The sequence below is a fragment of the Mus pahari genome, chromosome 5 (assembly GCF_900095145.1).
Source record: "Mus pahari chromosome 5, PAHARI_EIJ_v1.1, whole genome shotgun sequence".
Taxonomy (NCBI): domain Eukaryota; kingdom Metazoa; phylum Chordata; class Mammalia; order Rodentia; family Muridae; genus Mus; species Mus pahari.
In genome coordinates, this window is record NC_034594.1 from 164576991 (window position 1) to 164597088 (window position 20098).

The 20098-nt window shown below is 45.0% G+C and overlaps 1 protein-coding gene and 1 non-coding gene across 3 annotated transcripts in view; one reads left to right on the forward strand and one right to left on the reverse strand.

Annotated features, from left to right (window-relative positions):
* Hhat (hedgehog acyltransferase) overlaps nucleotides 1-20098 on the reverse strand; it is a 256294-nt gene that overhangs the window by 221985 nt on the left and 14211 nt on the right. Inside the window, exons 3-4 of one of the 2 annotated variants that reach the window (XM_021198909.1) lie at nucleotides 13347-13414; nucleotides 5256-5369 (exon numbers count right to left, since the gene is read on the reverse strand). In XM_021198909.1, coding sequence (XP_021054568.1) covers nucleotides 5256-5369; nucleotides 13347-13414 — 182 coding nt within the window. Of the gene's footprint in view, nucleotides 1-5255; nucleotides 5370-13134; nucleotides 13216-13346; nucleotides 13415-20098 lie in introns of those variants that run through there. The other variant, XM_029538880.1, reaches the window with a different exon arrangement.
* LOC115064210 lies at nucleotides 10182-10297 on the forward strand. Its single transcript, XR_003844034.1, has one exon. It is a non-coding gene; the product is annotated as a U5 spliceosomal RNA (small nuclear RNA).

Sequence of the window (20098 nt, forward strand, 5' to 3'; positions counted from 1 at the left end):
AAGCCAGGGGAAGCAAGCCAGTAAGGAACATCCCTCCATGGCCTCTCCATCAGCTCCTGCTTCCTGACCTGCTTGAGTTCCAGTCCTGACTTCCTTTGGCAATGAACAGCAGTATGGAAATATAAGCTGAATAAACCCTTTCCTCCCCAACTTGCTTCTTGGTCATGATGTTTGTGCAGGAATAAAAACCCTGATTAAGACACTAGCTTAGGGCTGCAGCAAAGAGAGGGGGCTCAAAGCTTTGGTTAGCACTCCCATTAGCACCAGACAAGACTACAGATGCCAAGAGACCACGCAGCGAAGCACTGTTTGAGAAAGAAAGGCCGTCAATGCATATTCTCCTGTGTGCCGTGGTTTGATATGTTTTATTTCATCGATAGCAGTAGGTTCTAAAATAAATCAATAGCAGTAGGTAAATATAAATATATACTGCATAACACACACACACACACACACACACACACACACACATGAAATCTCCCCAAAGAAGAAAAAGCAGTCTGCTCCCTCTGAGTCCAGACAGCTGTGTCTCAGCCAGATCTTCCTGGCAGTAAAGGTCAGTAGGTCTTTATCCAGGGAGCTTCACCTCATTAGACAGGCACTAATGGAGGGAGTGGAGTGGGTTCCAGGAGAGACATCAGTGCCCGAGGTTCCATTTATGTGTGGATCTGACACTCCTCAGGGAGAGGTTGCTTACCCCATGAAGAGGTTCCTCAGCCTGTGCATATTCTGCAGTGAGGACCTGAGCCGAGGGGCCAAGACTAACCATGTCATCCTCCAGCCAGACCACATCAAGAAAAGCGCTGAGCCCCACACCAGGCAAGACTTCTCAGAGCGCCTACAGGATCGTTTTAGTTCTGAGGGCTGGGAACACAGTGTCTCAGGTGGTGGAAAGCCACAGAGGCATGAGAGAACGGGGGCAGATGTGATCCGTCCCCACAAAGTCCAATCATAACACACCCACAGCCAGAGCTCAGCCATTACTCAACCTCCCTCAGGCTCCTCACAGAGAGGGCCTGACCTAAAGGAAAAGCATTTAATCTCAGCCAAGAAGCTCAAGGGGAAGCTTTATTACTTTACATGACCAGAGGAAGGGAAGAGAGAGGGAGAGGAGGGAATGAAGGCGGAGGGGAGAAGGGGAGAAAAAGGGAGTGGGGAGGGCTATGCTTCTGGAAGTAGCCTGGCCCTCCCTGGGAGGTGGTGACCCAGAAAGGAAAAGATCCATCCTGGATGGAGATGGGAAGCATTGTTCAGGAGTCAGGGCTTTGACCAGAAGCCATCTGACGCCTGCCCCCAACTGGGATGCTCCGGCTTCTCCATCAGGCTTCTCCCTGCCCCAGAGGAAAGCAGAGTAGACACAGCTACGGCTCAAACCTTCCATCCTGAAACCTTCCATCCTGAAAGAGCACCAACAACAGCTCTGCCAGTGAAGGCCAAGAGGAACACTTCATCCAGGTGGTGAGAGGGCTGGAGCTAATGAGGCCAAGGTTGTGGTCCAGACTCACAGAAAGGCCAAGCCAGCTCTGACAAAGAAGCACTGTGGCCACAGGCAGATCTGCCAGCCAGCTGACTCGCAGCCCAGCCTGTGGTCACAAGAAGGTGAGACACACAGGGAGATGGCTCAGCTCTCACTTTGCCTCCTTCCAAGAAAAACGCAAGGCTCTCCTCCCCAGCATGGCGTAAGACGTGTTTTGCTGAGGTTGAGCTGAGTCTGCCTGCCCAGCCAGGCCTCCCAGTACCACATAGGAAGCTGAACAAGGGAGCCCCGATTCCCAAGCCAGAACTGCAAAGCCACCTCCCGGCAGGCTCTGACTACAGTGGTCAGCATGCCTGGCCCTCTCCTTGCCTTGTGTACTTACTGCGAATGGGAGGGCCACCTCCATGCCAGGTGTGGCTCAGTGATGAGCACCCCTTCACTTCTGACTTCCCAGTCGGCTGGGACTCCTTGCCCCAACCCCCAGGAAAGCAATCTAGCTCCCATTCTTATTCCCAGATAATAATCACCGTAGTTATAATCTGTTCCCTACAGCTTGTCTGTGTCACCAGGATGGACACCAGCTGCATCTGGCTCTTCAGCCTCAGAGAGCAGGCCAGGATTCGCACTGTGACCTGTAGGTGTGTGTCACTGGTTTGCCAAGGATATACTGCAAAGGACACAGCCAGTACACGTGCCTCCTTTCCAAGAGACCCTGAGTGGTTAATGCCCAGTTTCTTCAGGGAATCCTTGTTTATTTTTGCCAAACTGTAAAGTGTGGATTGATAACTTGAATCTGTTTTTAATACATAGTTGCTTAATTATTAATGAAGTTAGACTCTTCTCCCTCAAGTTTAGAGATAGTAAGTCATTTTTTTATGTGTTTTTTTTTTTTTAAAAAAAAAAGCTTTATGTTAGAAATAGAATGTTAAACTTTGGGACTGGAGAGATGGCTTACAGGTTCTCTTGCTGAGAACCCATGTTCAGTTCCCAGCACCCATACTGCAGCTCACAATCACCTGTAACTACAGCTACAGGGGCTTTGATGACCAGTTCTGGATCCACTTGTACCAGGCACACACATGGTGCACATACATGCAGGCAAAAATATACATAAAAATATTTTAATTTAACTCAGTTTTGGAGTTTTTAAATTAACTCGTTCATTTTATACATATGAATTTTTGCCTGCATGTTATACCTGCACATGCCATTTATACCTGGTGCCCAAGGAGGGCAGAAGATCCTGTGAGACAAGTTACAGACAATTTGGAGCTGCTATGTGGGTACTGGGGACTGAACCCAGGTTCTCTGGAAGAGCAGCCAGTGCTCTTAGCTGATAAGCCATCCCTTCAAACCTCGAGAAAAAAAATTAATGATAAACTTCTAGAAATATTGTAAAAAAAAAAAAAAAAAACAGGAATTTGAGAAATTTAATAACGTATTAAAAATAAATAAACCCTAGTAGTGAACGCTGAGGCAGATGCACCCCTCACCACCTCAGGGGCAAGAGCGGAGTTCCAGTACATGCTTCTCATCTGGTCTGCTCTAAAGGCCTATGAACTTTTTAGCATATCCAAGTCTGGTAGACTCTAACATCTTAGCTTTGCCATGCCAGAAAGCAAGCGACCACGGAGGAAAAGAAAGTAACCAGTATTGTTAAAAAGGAGAGTTTGCCCCTGAGTCTTCCATCTCCTAGAGCAGTGGCAGTCAACCTTCCTAATGCTGCGGCTGGCTCCTCACACTGTGGTGACCCCCAACCATGACATTATTTCATTGCTTCCTCATAACTGTAATTTTGCTACTGTTATGAATCATATTATAAGTATATGATATGCAGATGATCTTAGGCGAACCCTGGGAAAGGGTCCATGGACTGCCCCCCAAAAAGGGGTCATGGTTCACAGGTGGAAAACCACTGTCCTAGAATGGACAGGATCAACAAGCACCAACTTTGTACAAAGAGACAATGTTCAGTTCAGGTAAACCTCTAACAAACCAGTGACCAGCCTGTTCCTCTGGCTTAGTGCTGGTCTCATTCTCTGGACTTTCGGGGCTATAGACCCTTTGTTCCGTCACCCCCTTGAGTCTTTCAAGAGAATGGAATTTGTCTCCTCGGTTGGTCCAGGCCAGTCTGGTTGTGTCTGGGTCTCACTTGCAGATTTCCAAACACAGGCTCATTCTTTACATTAGGAAATAGTAACAGAAATCGTGTATCAGAGGGTCCCAGGCAAAAGCCAATCAGCCCCTAAGTGACAGGGGAACCTCCTGGAAGCTTCTTAGGCTTCTTACTAGCTTGCCAGCCCTGTGAAGCTGCCACAATCCAGCCGCCTGTGAAATCTCTTTTCAGATATCTACTTTGAAGATCCCCTGTCTCAAGCTGAATCAGGAACAAACTAGCAATGGAATTGAGCACAAATAAGCTACAGCTACCACATTGCTCAATATTAAGTGTAAGTGTAGGTGTAGGTGTGTGGGGTGGGGGTGGGGGTTTCCTGTACACACAATGAGCACATGTGTACACAGGTCAGAGGTCAATCATTCCTCAGGAGCCATCTACCTTGTTTTCTTAAAAGAGTCCATCATTGGCCTGGAGATGGCTATGTGGGCCTGACTGGCTTCCAGTAGCTCCTGGGGTCTGCCTGTCTCCAGCCCCTTGGAGCTGTTTTTTAAGCACTGTCACATCCGGCCATTCTTTATGTGGGTTCTGGGGCTCAAACTCAGGTCATTGTGCTTACATAGCAAATATGTCACATACAGTATCTCCCCAGCTCAATTGCTACTTTTAAAAAAAGATTTATTGTTATTTTACATGTATGGATTTTGGCTTATGTGTTTATCTATACAACATATGTGAGGCCAAGATAAAGGCTACTGATCCCCTGGAACTGGAGTTACAGACCATTGTTGTCTTAGGGTTTCTATTGCTGTGATGAAATACCATGACCAAGGCAACTCATTGTGTGTGTGTGTGTGTGTGTGTGTGTGTGTGTGTGTGTGTGTGTGTGTGTGATCAACTTACACTTCCAGATGATGGTTCATCACCAAAGGAAGTCAAGTCAGGAGCTCAAACAGAACAGGAACTGGAGCAGAAGCTGGTGCAGAGGACATGGAAGTGTGCTGTTTACTGGGTTGTTCAGCCACTTTCTTAAAGAATGCAGGAGCACTGGCCCAGGGATGGCACCACCCACAATGAGCTGTGCCACCCTCATTCATCACTGATGCAGAAAATGCCCTACAAGTCTTATGGCGGCCTTTTCTCCACTGAGGCTCCCTCCTCTCTGATGACTCTAGCTTGTGTCAAGTTGATATTTTAAAAAAAAAAAAAAATCAAACTAGCCACTACAATTGTGAACCACCATGTGGGTGCTGGAAATAGGGCCCAGGTCTTCTGAGAAAGCAGCCAGTGCTCTTGGCTGCTGAGCCATCTCTCCGGGCCTTGTATTTACCAACAATATAACTTCTGCTCCCTCCTGAACTGAATGAAGCAACATATTCTCCCAAGCAAGCCTTTACTAAAGCATTCCATCAGGGATGCGCTCAGTGAGCACCGGCTGAGGTTAGCTCGCTCTGAAACCTGTGTATACAATGGTTTTAGAAAATCACCCGGAGGAAATCAACACAGGGGAGTTGAGAAAGCACTTCACCCGACATGTCACGTTGGCTAATACTGTCCCTGGGCTTCCCCACTGATAACCCTGTCTCCAGATTCACAGTTCAGCCCTCGTCACCAAAGCCAAAGGAGAAAGAGGCTTAAAAGCAAATGACTCATGACTCCTACCTTCTTTGTGAGTAACGTGGCCAACTGAGACACAGCCATATGGCCAATGAAGAGCCACACCAGCCTCCGCTTCCCCCATTCCATCCAAAAGTTCCACTCAAAATCAGTCGGGTCCTAGGAGGGGAGAGCAAAAAGTGGTATTACCAGAGGAACTGAGGTGTGTGTCAGACAACACACTGGGAAAGTGCTCAGAGTCCAGACTCCGAAGATGGCATTTACCAAATTGGAACTCCAACCTCCCCACCCACCTTAAACTGTCCCCTCTAACCTGGCTGTCTTCCCGCCATTCTCCAAATGTACTTTTCCTTCTAACACAGAGTCTTCATGGACACAGATTCTCGGGGATGGAACCCCATGTTCTTAGCTCACTTTGTAAATAGTGAAAAGGAGGCTGAAAGGATTAAATTCATGTACCCAAGGTCACAAAGTCAGCACGGTAACTGGGAAGCTCACATGGTATTCAAGGTAACTGGGAAGGTCACATGGTCAGTGTGGTAACTGGGAAGGTCACATGGTCAGTGTGGTAACTGGGAAGGTCACATGGTCATCATGGTAACTGGGAAAGTCACATGGTCATCATGGTAACTGGGAAGGTCACATGGTCAGGACGTTGTACATCGTGGTGCGCACTAGGCTCCGCACCACGATGTACAACGTCCACAAGCAGAACGTCACATGGTCATCATGGTAACTGGGAAGGTCACATGGTCATCATGGTAACTGGGAAGGTCACATGGTCAGTGTGGTAACTACAAGAAATGAACTACTTTCGTTATTAACTTGCCATAAAGAATAATTCTGGTATGTGCCTGCCCCTTCTACTGGAGCAACTCCAGGTACCAGGGTCCATGTCTGTAAGGCGTGCACACGGGCAGGTGAGTGGACATGAGGAAATTCAGCCTGAGGAGCCTCAATGATGGTCACAACAGCAAAGCTGAGCCCAGAAAGGACATGCAAGTGGCCGGCTGCCCACACATGCAGCATAGACAGAGAACGACTCCTGGCTATAATGGTCAGAGCTTCTTCTCAGCTCATGTAGGTACATGTAGCCCACGCCTGCTAAGGGTGGACATCCTCCCTATCCTTACAAGAGGATTCAGGACCTGGACCCTGCTTGAGTGAAAGAGGAGCAAAACATTCTTTTTAAATTATTCCCTGTGGAGGTTTGAATAAGGATGGCTTGCATACACGCATATGTTTGAGTGCTTGGCCCATAGGGAGTCACGCTATTAGGGGGTGTGGCCTTGTTGGAGGAGTATACCACAGTGAGGGCAGGCTTTGAGAAGCTCAAGCCAGTTCATTTCCTGATGCCTGCCAATCAGCATGTAGAACTCTCAGCTCCTTCTCCAGTACCACATCTGACTGTACGCTGTCATGCTTCCCACCATGATGATAATGGACTGAACCTCTGAAACTGTAAGCCAGCTCCAATTAAATGTCCTTTATGAGAATTGCTGTAGTCGTGGTGTCTGTTTACAGCAGTAAAACTCTAACTAAAACATTCTTTAAGCAGCCTTTGTCTGGTATTTAGTCAGAGCAACAAGAAAAGTGACCAACACACATGCTAATAACTGCGAGTCTCCGGTACTTCCTGTCCTTTGTTACAAGACCAGTTCCCTGACACTGGATGAGGGTGGGGAAATCCCACAAAGCTCCACCCACATATAAAGAGCTCTAGGCAAGTAATGGCTTCTAAGTAAGAAAGATCGGCCTTCTCCAGGTATAGGAGGTCCAATCCCAAGTGATCAGCCACAAACACATATAAATACAAGCAATACTAAATGACCTCAACAGACTGTATGTATGAACACATATACACACATTCACATACGTACACACACACACACACATACACACTCACACACTCTCACACACACATTCACACACTCTCACACACTCATACACACTCACACACTCTCACAAACACTCTCACACACTCATACATACTCTCACACTCACACACATTCACACACTCATACACACACACTCTCTCACAAACATTCTCACATACATATACTCATATACACTCTCACAAACATTCTCTCTCACATACACACACACACACACACACACACAACACTCTCACACACTCATTAAAGAAGAGGTCATTGAAATTGAGAGGAATTGGGAGAGGCATGAAAAGAGCTGTAGGGAGGGAGGGAGGCTGTAAACAATGCAAATTCATTACTCATATATGACATTCTCAAAAACTAAAATAAAAAATCTTTTAACAAGTTTATTTTCCTGGGTATTTTAGAGGATCTGATAGAGATGGCATATACTGATAGAATCTAGGCTATAGTGGTTTGATTTATGACATGTTGGATTAAGATGGAGCAAAGATAATACCCATTAAATGAAAATCATAGTTATAGCTTGTTGAATTTTTCCCCAGGACTCAGAATATGTATCATAATATCCTTAATATTGGGCACAATTTCCTGTAAGCCATGCAATCATAAAGGCAGTGTATTGAGTTCCTAAGCTCTGAGATGTCATAGATGAGGCATACTAAATACATTTTTGTGTTATATGTGATTTTTATTTTTCTCTTTAAAAATATTTATTTTTATTTATGCATATTAGTGTTCTGTTTGCATGTAAATATGTGCACCACATGTGTTCCTGGTATCCATAGAGGTAAGAAAAAATTATCAAATCCCCTAGGACTGAACCTGTAGATGGTTATGAACTACCATCTACGGTGGGCAATGAGAGTCAAACTCAGGTCTTCTGCAAGAGCAGCAAGTGGCCACTCCATCCCTGACATTTTCATCTTACGATGTTTTTTGGGATAAATACAACTTTGTAAAATGAGAACCATCTATGTATTGTTGCCTTTACTGTATTACATGTAAATCGTTTTCTATTGAACCCAAACATTTCTGTTTACTTTCGGTTGACCATTTAAATACACTGTTTCCCTAAGGCTATGATTCTCTTTACTGTCTCAGATTTTCATAAACAAGGAAGTCATATATAATGAAACCTATATTTCTAATGTTTAACTACATGGCTACTATTATATATTTCTATGAGTAAAAATATGCTATAGACAGGCTGGAGAGATGGTTCAGTGGTTAAGAGCATGACTGCTTTTCCATAGGTCCTTGAGCTCAATTCCCAGCAACTATATGGTAATTCACAACCATCTGTGATGTGATCTAATGCCCTCTTCTGGTGTGTCTGAAAACAGCTACAGTGTACTCATTAAATAAATAAATTAATTAAAAAAAAAAAAAAGAAAAAAAGAAACAACTTTTAACTATGAAAAAAGTCATGACCCCCCCCACCAACCTCTCTGATGAATCACAACTTTTCCAAATCTCAGCCTTCAGGAAAAACGTATCCAACATGGTACAGGACAAGGAGGAATTATTGATGTGGTTAGACCTTTTCCCCTAAGTTTAAGGGTTCTATGCCATTTACCTATGAGAGCTCCTAGTGCTGTTTTTTTTTTCTTTGTTTCTTGTAAATAAATACTTTCTAAGCTGGATGTAGTAGTGAATGCCCACAGGAATAGCTCTTGAGAAGTGAAAGTTGAGATCCAAGAGTTCAAAGGTCATCCTCAGCTACAGGATGAGTTCCAGGCTAGCCTGAGCTACAAGAGCCCCTGTCTCAAAAAGACAACAATGGGGCACAGACACACACACACATACACACACCAGGGACACTTCTCAGATTGGGAAGGCACTGTCTGCATTTTCTCTAAAGCATTTGGAGAGAAGAGTTGTAAGTCACAAGTGAGGCCATTATAAAAGTTTGGAACCATGACTCAAATTACATAATTCAAGACAACGGTGGTATTAACACTCATGACCCCAGCATTTAGGAGTTAGATGATCAATCCCTAGATCGAGAAGATCTAGGCAAGAGGCAAGAGGATTAGAAATTCAAGGATATTTTCAGCTACAGTGGTTAATTTGAGGCCAGCCTGGGCTACATCATGAGATCCTGTCTCAAAAAAAAAAAAAAAAAAAAAGCAACATGGACTCACGACTCTCCTACAAAATTTCACAATTGTCAGCTCTCCAAAAATGTCATAGAGACAGTGTGTGTCCCTATACCATGGAGAAAATCAACACCTCCAGTCCTTTGGGAGCCACAGCCTCAAAATCCGGAGTTCACAGTCAGAGGATTTGGTTTCTGCTCAGAAAGCCATCCCACCTTCACAAAAGCGAGTTTAAAGTCCGACGTGGCAGCACGTGTTTGTATTATAACATTTGGGAGGCTGAGGCAAAAGGGCTCTCATGAGCTTGAGGCCCGCCTGGTCTAGAGAGTAAGTTCCTGGGTTTGAGACCAGCCTGGGCTATGTAGTTAAGACACAGTCTCAGGAGGAAAAAAATTAAAATAGTTCCTCCAGCCTCTATACCTAAGGTGCAGCAGTTACATGGTCCCATAATAGCGCATGAACCATTAGGAAATATGGGTGAGGCCTGTGGATCTCACTGCAGTGGGGTTCCTCGGTTTAAAGAGTTCACTATGGTGATGAAATTCCCCAGTAAGTTTTGTTATTGTTGCAATTTCCTGTAGGTGTAGTTATTTTGAAATAAATGAGTTTTATAGAAAAGGAACAGAAGTCATAAAGTCCCCATAAATTAAATACAAGCGAGTTCCTGTAACTGAACCAATAAGCCCGGACCTCCGCTCCGCCCCCTAGCGGTGGCCGTGTGATTTGCCTCAAAGCCCCATGAGTCAGACTTCTCATTTGCATACCCATCATTCCTGTCACGTAATACAATTTTGAAGTTTAAAATATATATGTATATTATGTGTGTGTATATATTTCACCCATCATTTCGAGCTAAAAAGACTTATTACATTGACATATAGACAAGATGCCGGGAAGCTCTGGGGCTGAAAAGTCACCGTCGACGAACTGGGAACTGTAGTTACTCGTAAACAGAGCTTTCACACGTTCTCTGTATACTCTGGTTTCTCTTCAGATCGTATAAATCTTTCGCCTTTTACTAAAGATTTCCGTGGAGAGGAACAAATCTGAGTCGTTGTTAATTTTTTGAGGTCTTGCTTCTTGCAAGACTGACATTGTGGTTCTAAAATAAGACAGCTGTATGTAAATCAGCCTGTACTTCCCCTTTATGAGTTGTGAGTACTGTTTCTCCAGCTTTAACCTGGACCTTGAAAGAATACAACAAATTCCTCAACAGCTTTTTGTTCTGGAACATGGCTTCATTCAGCCAGCTCCTCACTCAGGTGCTTATTTTATCACGTTTTTCCCTACTTCCTTTTTCTAGCAAGGACACCATGAATGGTGAATATGTCTTTAAGAACTCTCACAGGTAGCGCTTTTCAGCCCTGCTCCTACAGGATATCCACCCCTCTAAGCTCCATCTGCAGCAGCTTCTCCCTGTCTCCCATGGACCTATGTGTGTAAATTTTAATGAGCCCCTAAAGATTGTTCCCAACATAAAGATTGAACGTGTCCATATGAGGGACCCTACTCAAAAAGGTGTGCCTTTGAGACACTTCAAATTGAGAGCCATGTCCCAGAGACAGCTGCAATTCAAACACAGAAAGCAGAAAACTAAAGAGATTCGCATTCAAAGAAGCATGAAGAGATAGATGGGCGGGTGCTCAGGAGCACTAAAAATCAGATGACCTTCAGGTGGATAAAGACCGGAGGTGGCTCCTCTGGGTGATAATGAACACAGAACTTTTTCACCAAGGCAGGAGTGGCCTACATACATGTATCCCTGATGCAGGTCATTACCAGAGCTGTCAGGAAGAAACCAGGCCCTAGTGCTCTGGCAGGACCTGATGGAAGGATGGCAGCCGGGAGAGCTTGGTCCTGACAATGAAACCTGCAGTCCCTCCAAAATCAGACCGCACCTGACCCCGTGTTCATTTTCTTACACGTCTCTGCAGCGAAGCCTCTTGCTCACAGGCAGGTCTGTTTATTTTTGCCTTTGGCAAACAATTCTGCATTATCTGAAATGCCTGACTTGGGACCCTACATGGAAAAACTATCACCCTGTGTTGTAAGAGATGCGGTAGCGTTGAAAGCACCACAAACTTCTGATCCTACGTTCTTACTCATGATTCTAAAAGGAGCTGTCAGAAACGGAAACATCTACAACAGTCGCTGTAAACGGGAGTCCATCTACATCCAGTTGTGTAAGTGGTGATATGTGTGTATCTGGGTACACATGTGGGGGACCCTGTGTGTGTGTGTGTGTGTGTGTGTGTGTGTCTGTCTGTCTGTCTATCTGTGTCTGTGTGTCTGTGTGTATGTGTCTGTCTATCTGTCTGTGTCTGTGTGTGCCTGTGTATTTGTCTCTCTGTGTGTATTTGTCTGTGTGTCTATCTGTCTCTGTCTGTGTGTCTGTGTGTGCCTGTGTATTTGTCTCTGTGTGTGTATTTGTCTGTGTGTGTATGTGTGTGTCTCTCTGTGTGTATGTCTGTCTGTGTTTGTGTGTGTGTGTCTGTGTGTGTGTCTGAGTCTACATATGTGTGTCTGTGTCTATGTGTGTCTGTGTGTGTGTGTGTTTATGTCTGTGTCTGTCTGGGTATGTCTGTGTCTGTGTGTGTCTGTGTCTATGTATGTGTGTCTGTGTCTATCTATGTGTACCTGTGTGTATTTGTCTATGTGTATGTGTGTTTGTCTGTGTGTGTCTTTCTGTGTGTGTGTATGTCTATGTAGTCTGTGTGTGTGTGTGTGTGTACACCATAGCACACATATAGAAGTCAGAGGACAGCTTGCAGGAATCAGTTTCTTCCTTCCTGTGGTTTCTTGGACCTGAACTACAGTCATTAGGCCTGGCAGCAATCTTTACCTTTACCTACCGAGCCATCTTTACCAGCCCTGTACTCGGCTTTTTTCATAGATTCTAAGGAATTGACTCAGGTCCCCATGCTTGAATGACAAGCACTTTACTGGCTGACCTATCTCCCCAGCCCACATCTGATGTTCATGGAACTGTCCAGTGGATAGAGCAACAAATGCCAGAGAGAATGCCCCACACAGGGCTAGACACAGCTCGTAGTCCGTGACAAACACTGGCCTGACATCTAACTGTGCCTCTGCACAGCCTAGTGAGTCAGGCTGGGAACTGAAGAAAGCTGCTGCCAGTCTAGTGGAGCCTGAAGCTCCCCAGGCACAGTCAGGGCAGGGCAGACATGAGTGTCTTCAAACACTTGTCAGGAAGAAGGGGATTCAGAAGCTGATGTGCTGTTTTATGCCCCAAATCAACCTCTGAGAGCAGTTGGTCCCAGGATGGGAACGCTGCACACTCAGAGAAAAGGTAAAGCAGGGCCTGACGATATTCTTAAATACTGACAACAGAAAAATGGATATACCACCCAGAAGCAGCTTTCAATCCCACCATCAGCTGCCCTGACCGCCCCACCACCACCACCACCACCATCCAAGTCAATATTGACATGGGGTCCTTGGTCACTGATGGGACAGAAGACAGGGAAGGAGGTTGTGGTGGCTTGAATAAAAATGGTTCCCACAAGCTTAGTAACTAGAGAGGGGCACTCTTAGGATTAGGAGGTGTGGCCTTGTTGGAGGAAGTATGTAATTAGGGTTGGGACTTTGATGTCTCAAAAGCTCATACCAAGCCCAGAGTCTGTCTGTTTGTGTCTCTCTCTCTCTCTCTCTCTCTCTCTCTCTCTCTCTCTCTCTCTCTCTCTCTGCCTATGGACTGGGATGTAGGATGTTCAGTTACCTCTGCACACCATGTTTGTCTGGATGCTGCCATGCTCCCCACTATGGTGATAATGGACTGAACCTCTGAACCCATAAGCCAGCCCCAATTAAATGTTTTCCTTTGTAAGAATTGCCTTGGTCATGGTGTCTCTTCACAATAATAGAACTATGACTAAGGCAGAGGTCTTGGTTGGAGAAAAGGGGTACCTAGCATCTCTCCAGTGGAGAAAGTGGGGCTGGTACCGAAGCACAGCACTTCCAGAAGAGACCAGGACACGAGTCTGGTTCCTTGTCCAAGGCAACACACTTCACCTTCTCAACAGAAAAGCACACTGTTCCAGACGGGCCTCCACACTCTTCCATCCCCAGAGTGAGGTGAAACACGGGCACTTTTTACACAGTAGAAGGCTACCCTGTACCTTCTTCAGTCCTCCAAATAGAGTATCCATCTCCAGCTCAAATTCTTGGTCCAGTTCCTCTTCATGCTCTGGCAAGAAAAAAAAAAAGAAGAAGAAAAATCCTCTATTAATCATGCCCAACTAAATTAGATCTAAATAGCAGAAGCACCCAAAGAAGATTTTAAAAAGAGATAAATGTCCTACAGACCTAGTAGCAGGCACACCTTCCACATCCCTGAAATTCCTTCCCTGTGTTGGGCCATAGTTCCAGGAAATACATAACAGGGTTGATGTAAATATCCCTCTCAGTTTGGATAAAGGCCACAAAGAGAGAGTGTGTGAGAGAGTGAGAGAGAGAGAGAGAGAGAGAGAGAGAGAGAGAGAGAGAGAGAGAGAGAGACAGGGAAGGTTGGTGCAAGGCCCAACTGTATAGAAACAGGCTGTCTGAAGAATGGAGTGTGGGCTCCTGGAAGGAAGGCCAGGAGTCCTCAAAGAGTCCTGAACTTGTCACTCCTCATGGACAGTTATCCAACCAATGGCTGTCTCTCAGCATCTGCTCCTTATTGAGCAACTCATTGCAGCTGAGAGCTTTTAGCTAATTTTAGACGGTCTTGAGGAACTGCTCCTGTCTGCAGTCCCAACTCTCGAGGCTGTACAAGCATGGGACACTTTACTGAGATCATGACCCAAAACTGGTGTGGCGTTACTGAACCATATGATAGGAGCTGACAGATGTTATTAAAAAAGATCATGTCTGAATAGTAAGCACACTCATAGGTAACCAATACCAGAAAACAGCTGTGCATGTGCATAACAAAACCATATGGAACGAAGCTGAGACCTTATCTCCAAACAAGACAGCAAAAAAGGAGAAGGTTGTTCTCTTACGGCTGAGTGTCCTCCACGGTAGTGAAATGTTACCCTGAGCCTCACACGCACAGCAACTCCCACCTCAGCCTCCCAAGTGTTGGGATCACAGACATGAGCCACTATCCAGACAGCCTAAAATTAGCTGAAAGCTCACAGCTGCAATATCGCGTCGCTCAATGAAGAACAGATGCTGAGGACCTGCTGCAAGACATCTGTCTACAAAGAGCACCACTCCTCAGGACTCTGAAAGGACACCTTGCTAGCTGCAGGGAGCCCACACCTTACTCTCTGTGACAGACTCCAATGTCGCTAAGGAAGTAACTAGTATAAAAGGACAGAATCCCCTCTGCCTAGAACTCCTCTCATGATGCTGAAAATGGAGCATGGGAGTCCTCCAACCAACACCACTGGGGATCAAGCCTGGAAACCCCCATGTCACTGGGGACAGAGCCTAGACGCCCCCCCATGCCACTGGGGACCTGCAGCCAAGACAACTCTCTCTGCTAAGGCCCAGTTCCATTTTCCAAACCACAGCCTGAGAACATTAGAAATAGAGCAGTTTCCACCCAAGAGCCCTGATTATCAGCTGTTTATTCTCTCCCTTCACAAAAGGCTACATCAAATTCCCATCTACCTACTAAAGGCAAGATTTGCATTTTAATGGCTGCCAATGAGCTGTTGTGTAAGTCATTTGCTCAGAATCACTAACCTTACACTTTGATCTTACAAATACTAGTAATAGTTCTGGAGTGGGTCGTTAGAGGTCATTAGACACCCCCCCTACACACGTACACACACATACATATATATATATATATATATATACACATACATACACACACATACACACATATATACACACAAATACATACACACATAAATACATACACATATACATGCACACAAACATACACACATACACATATACATACACATACAAATACATATACACATAAATACATACATGCACACACATATACATACACACATATACACACACATACATAAACACATATACACACATACATACATACACATATACACACATACACACAAACACATATATACAAACACACACACACACCCTGATGTTTTTATGCATTTGAAAAACTCCAATCAGGGGCTGGAGAGATGGCTCAGCGGTTAAGAGCACTGACTGCTCTTCTGAAGGTCCTGACTTCAAATCCCACAACCACATGGTGGCTCACAACCATCTGTAATGAGATCTGGCGCCCTCTTCTGGAGTGTCTGAAGACAGCTACAGTGTACTTACATATAATTAATAAATAAATCTTTAAAAAAAGAAAAAAAGAAAAGAAAAGAAAAACTCCAATCAGCTCCCACTGAGCCAGAGGTCTACTGCAGACTGTGGCAATAAATGAAAACATGGAAGGGAACAGAAAATATGGGCTTCTAGCAAAAAAACTCAGTGGCAAGCAATGTTAGAAAACTCATAAGCAGACCATGCTACAGCAGAGACATACATGGTAAGATAGGTTTTTCCATGACACTTGAGGCCCACGGCTTCAACCTCTTCTTTCCTCCTCCAGTTCTCTCAGAGAACGAGAATGTGGGTCACAAATAACTCAATAAAAACACATGAGATCTGTAAATAGGATGTAAAATAACAAAGGTTATTCCCAAGAAGACCATGCCTCCTGAACTCTGAACTTAGGCCAATTGCTGATAGAGCCATGTTCTGGGCAGAGGGGCATGGAGAGATGGCATCATTGGTAGAGTGCTCACTGTACCATGAAGTCTTATGTGCTCATGAAGTCTTGAGTTCAGATCCCAGGACACACAGGAAAAGCCTAGTACAGCAGCACACATCTGCAAACCCAGTCCCAGCGAGGTGGAGACAGGAGGATCTCCAAGACTGCAGAGCAGTCAACTTAGACTAATCAGTGAGAGACCCCGTCTCTAAGCAATAAAGCAGATAGGGAATGAGGAAGACACTCCGCATCGTTGGCTGTTTTCTCAACCACCACGTTGCTGCGATTGGCGAAAAGTTTGGTAAGGACAATAACCAACACAGAAGGCAATAACAGAGCAAGCCTGAAAGGGGCTAGGCTAAGAGATCTGGTATCCCTGGAGGAAGGCAGTAACTCAGTAGTTTTGTGAGTGACAAGGACTTGGTCAAGTGCCATCTAACACACTGGAAGCCTTGATTGTGAGGACACTGGGAGACAGATTCAATCCTTGGCAACCTGCAGAGCAAGGCACTCAAGTCCTATCACCAAAGTTCCCTCCGTGGTCCCTCCCACCCTCAGAGAGCTCCCTGGGCAAGGCCACCTGTTCAAGAACAGGATCCCTTGCCTCCCCCAACCACATGGTAGAATGAGTTCTCTAGAGTCACCAACCCACTTGCAAACAAATCCTCAATCGCAACAGTTAGTAATTGCCTCTTCACCCAGTCTTTGTCCTGTGAGAGGTTGATGCATTGCATGAACCATGTAAAGGAAAAGGTCCACTTACAACGGCTGCTGTGTCATGTTCTCATAGATGGAGATTATTCATGACTGTGCCAGCAGGGCTAACAAGGAAAAGTGAAAGCGCGGGGCAAGTGTGTTCGCTACAGCTGTATCCTACTCTGGAGACAACTGCTACATAATAACAAAGAAATGAGAGGTGGCAAGTCAGACAGAAATTCTGCACCATGAAAGCTGTTTTTAGATTCCCGGGTGTTAGCGTTTGTTTACAAAGACATTAGGGACATTTCACTGACAGCTAAAGAAGGGGAAGTAGGTGACCTGAAACCTCAAATCTACAGAAGGCAGAATTCCATTAATGCAAATGTCAGTAACAGGCGACTTCTGCAGAAAGGCATGCTTGCAGACTATTGGGTCAGCAGGATCCCACATGGCTACATTCATTAGAAAGTGATTACCACAGAAAACAGAAAAGCTGCCAAGTTTACCTAAGTCTTTGAGAAAGAAAAGAAATCTGCTAAATGGATAAATCTGAACATTTTCTTAAGACAGGGACCTAAGGTACATGCAGTATGTGACTCTGGAGTGTGGTTGACACATCGGAAAAGCTCAGGAACCTTGAAAAATATTATCCTCACACTGCCTTAAAAAGACAAAGGTAAGTATGACAATAGCCCAGAAACACTTGGGAACTTTTCGATGAATCTGCTTCGAAGGGAACTTGGGCCTCCACAAGCTTGCAAGAGAGTGAAACCAAGCAATAGAGATTTCAGGTACCAGTTACATGGTTTACAAGAAAGGAAGGTGCCCATTGTATATGAAAGAGTCTTGGTGCCATGTTGGAATCTCCAAGGATAAAACCGAGGTCTGACCAGGTACACTCAGAAACTGATTGTCTTTTCAACTTAGAGAAAAGAGGTTGATAAAATACCATGGCTACGGAGGGTAAACAGCAGACGTCGCAGTGGTTGCTCCTGAAAACTTTATTCCCTTAAAATAAAATATCATTAGCAGGTCAAAAAGAGAAAATCATCTCTCATCTGATGAGGTACTGCAAGAGAACACAATTCATTATTGGTAGTTTTTCTTTTATGTATTTGTGTGTGTGTGTGTGTGTGTGTACACGAGAGTATATATTTGTATGTAAGATTAGAGGACAACCTTGGTTGATGTCCCTCAGCAACACTGTCCACCTTATGTTTTGAAACAAGGTCTCTCACTGGATTGGAACTTGTCAAACAGGTTAGACCAGTGGGCCAGCAATCCCTGGGGATCTGCCTGCCTACATCTCCACCCACCCACATCTCCTCCACCTCACTCCCTCACCTCCCCACCCCTAACCCCCACCTAAGATTACAAACCTTCAGCTTTTTAAAAATGACTTTTTTTTTTTTTTTGGCCACTGAACTCATGAGGAGGGTCTGCAGTTCAAGGTCATCCTGGGCTATATAGAAGAACCCTGTCTCAAAACCACAAAAATCAGACGGAGGTGTGCCTCACTTGGTATACTCACTTGGTATTTGTGTATCCTTTGGTTTGCTCAATCCATATCAAGTCCTGGGCTCAGTCCCCAGAAAAAGAAAGAGAAACTAAGCATGGTGGAACATATCTGTCATCCAGCACTTGGGAGGTGAAAATTGGAAGATGGGGAGCTCAGAGCCATACATAGCAAGTTTGGGGCCATTCAGGGCTGCACAAGACCCTGGTTCAAACAGACAAAAATATTTTTTTTTTAGATTTTGTGTGTGTGTGTGTGTGTGTGTGTGTGTGTGTGTGTAAATACATGAGTTTATATGTACCATGAGCATGCAGGTGCCCTTGGAGGCCAGAAGAGGTTTTTGGATCCCTGGAACTGGAGTTACAGACAGTTGCAGGGCACCAGATACGGTTGCTGGGAACCAAAGCAGGGTCTTCTGATATTAAAAATTAATTAATTAATTAATTAAAAAGCAGCAAAACTTTTAACCCCTAGGGCCTTGCCTAATTTTGTTAAAACCTGCAGTATATCAGTATAGTTCCAGTTTACAATTTCCACTCTGGAATCCTGAGAAAAATCAGTCAGATGCAGTGCAATGATACAAACATATTGCTTAGGAAACGACTGAGCTAACACTTCAACCCATGAAGCTGGTACAAAAAGGAACTACCCAATCCCGAGAAACAACAAAGACAGAAATGATCCGTTCAGACATCAATGAGCTGAGAAGTGTGACAGAACAACGGAGTGAGTGCTCTAACAAAGCCGAAAGCTGAGATTCACGGGCACTCTGGCACAGCTGATCAAAGAAAGGAAAAGACACTGTCGAGGGGCGTGTGGGAAAATGGAACAAGAAAGGTAGGGAAAGAGAGACAGAATAAATACACAGTAAGGCAAGGGGTGGGGCCGGGAAGGAGGGAGAAGAGCGGTAGAAATAAAACTGTTTAATTCTCAGAGATGGGAAAGATAAAGGAGACACAAACATAAAACCACACAGCGTGATATGCCGCACTGAAGCACTCCACAAAACAGGCAGATTCCCAGAACAGCACAAACCCTCAAAGTGGACACAAGAACCAGAAAGCCTAAGCATGAACAGCAAGCGGGGGACAGTCACAGGACAGAGGTGCTTTCACAGTGTCTGCCTGTCACCAACAGTTGTCACTAGTGACAACTGGTGACTCTCATCTTCAGAACGTCTTACATTATACCGACACAGCCACAAACACAGATGGCCTCTTTTAGGGAAAGGCATTAACTCAAGGCTCATTAAGCAAGCCTTCAGACGCATGGTAGGCCGGGCATGGTGTAGCATAGAGATGAAGCCAGAGGATTACCATGGATTTGAAGCTAGTTCGTGCTATACAGTGAGACTTTGTCCAAAAACAAAGCGAAACGCGAGATGTGTGATAAGGATTATCTTTTCTCATGTTCCGGGTAAGTGCTCCCACTTCCCCCGAGTCACACAGCACAAAGCTGAACAGCTGGGCAGTTCCTTACAAAAATAAAACGCTTGCCACAGGACCCAGCAATGACATTGCTTAGTATACAAGTAAGGTAAAAAGCTGTCGTATAAAAGCCTGCACACAACTGTTTATACAGGCTTTGCATGCAGCTGCCAACACTTGGAAGTGACTACACCGCCTTCAATGGTGGCAGTCAGCAGGGGACTGCTCCCTGCTCGGAGTTGTAACCTATGTAACCTAACACATACAGACACCCAGGCTCCATCCCCAGCACTGTATTAGCTGGGAGTGGTAGCCCACATCAGATCCCAACACTCAGGAGGTGGAGGCAGAAGCATCACAAGTTCAAGGTCATCCTCAGCTACATAAAAAATTCAAAGACAGCCTAATCCTATGTGTGACCTGTCTCCAAGAGAAGGGAAGAAAACGAGGGAGAGAAAGAAATGAACTGATGAGCTACGAAAAACACATGGAAGTCCCCTCGATTCTTCTCCCTAAAGGAAAGAAACCATGCTAAAAAGGTATAGACCA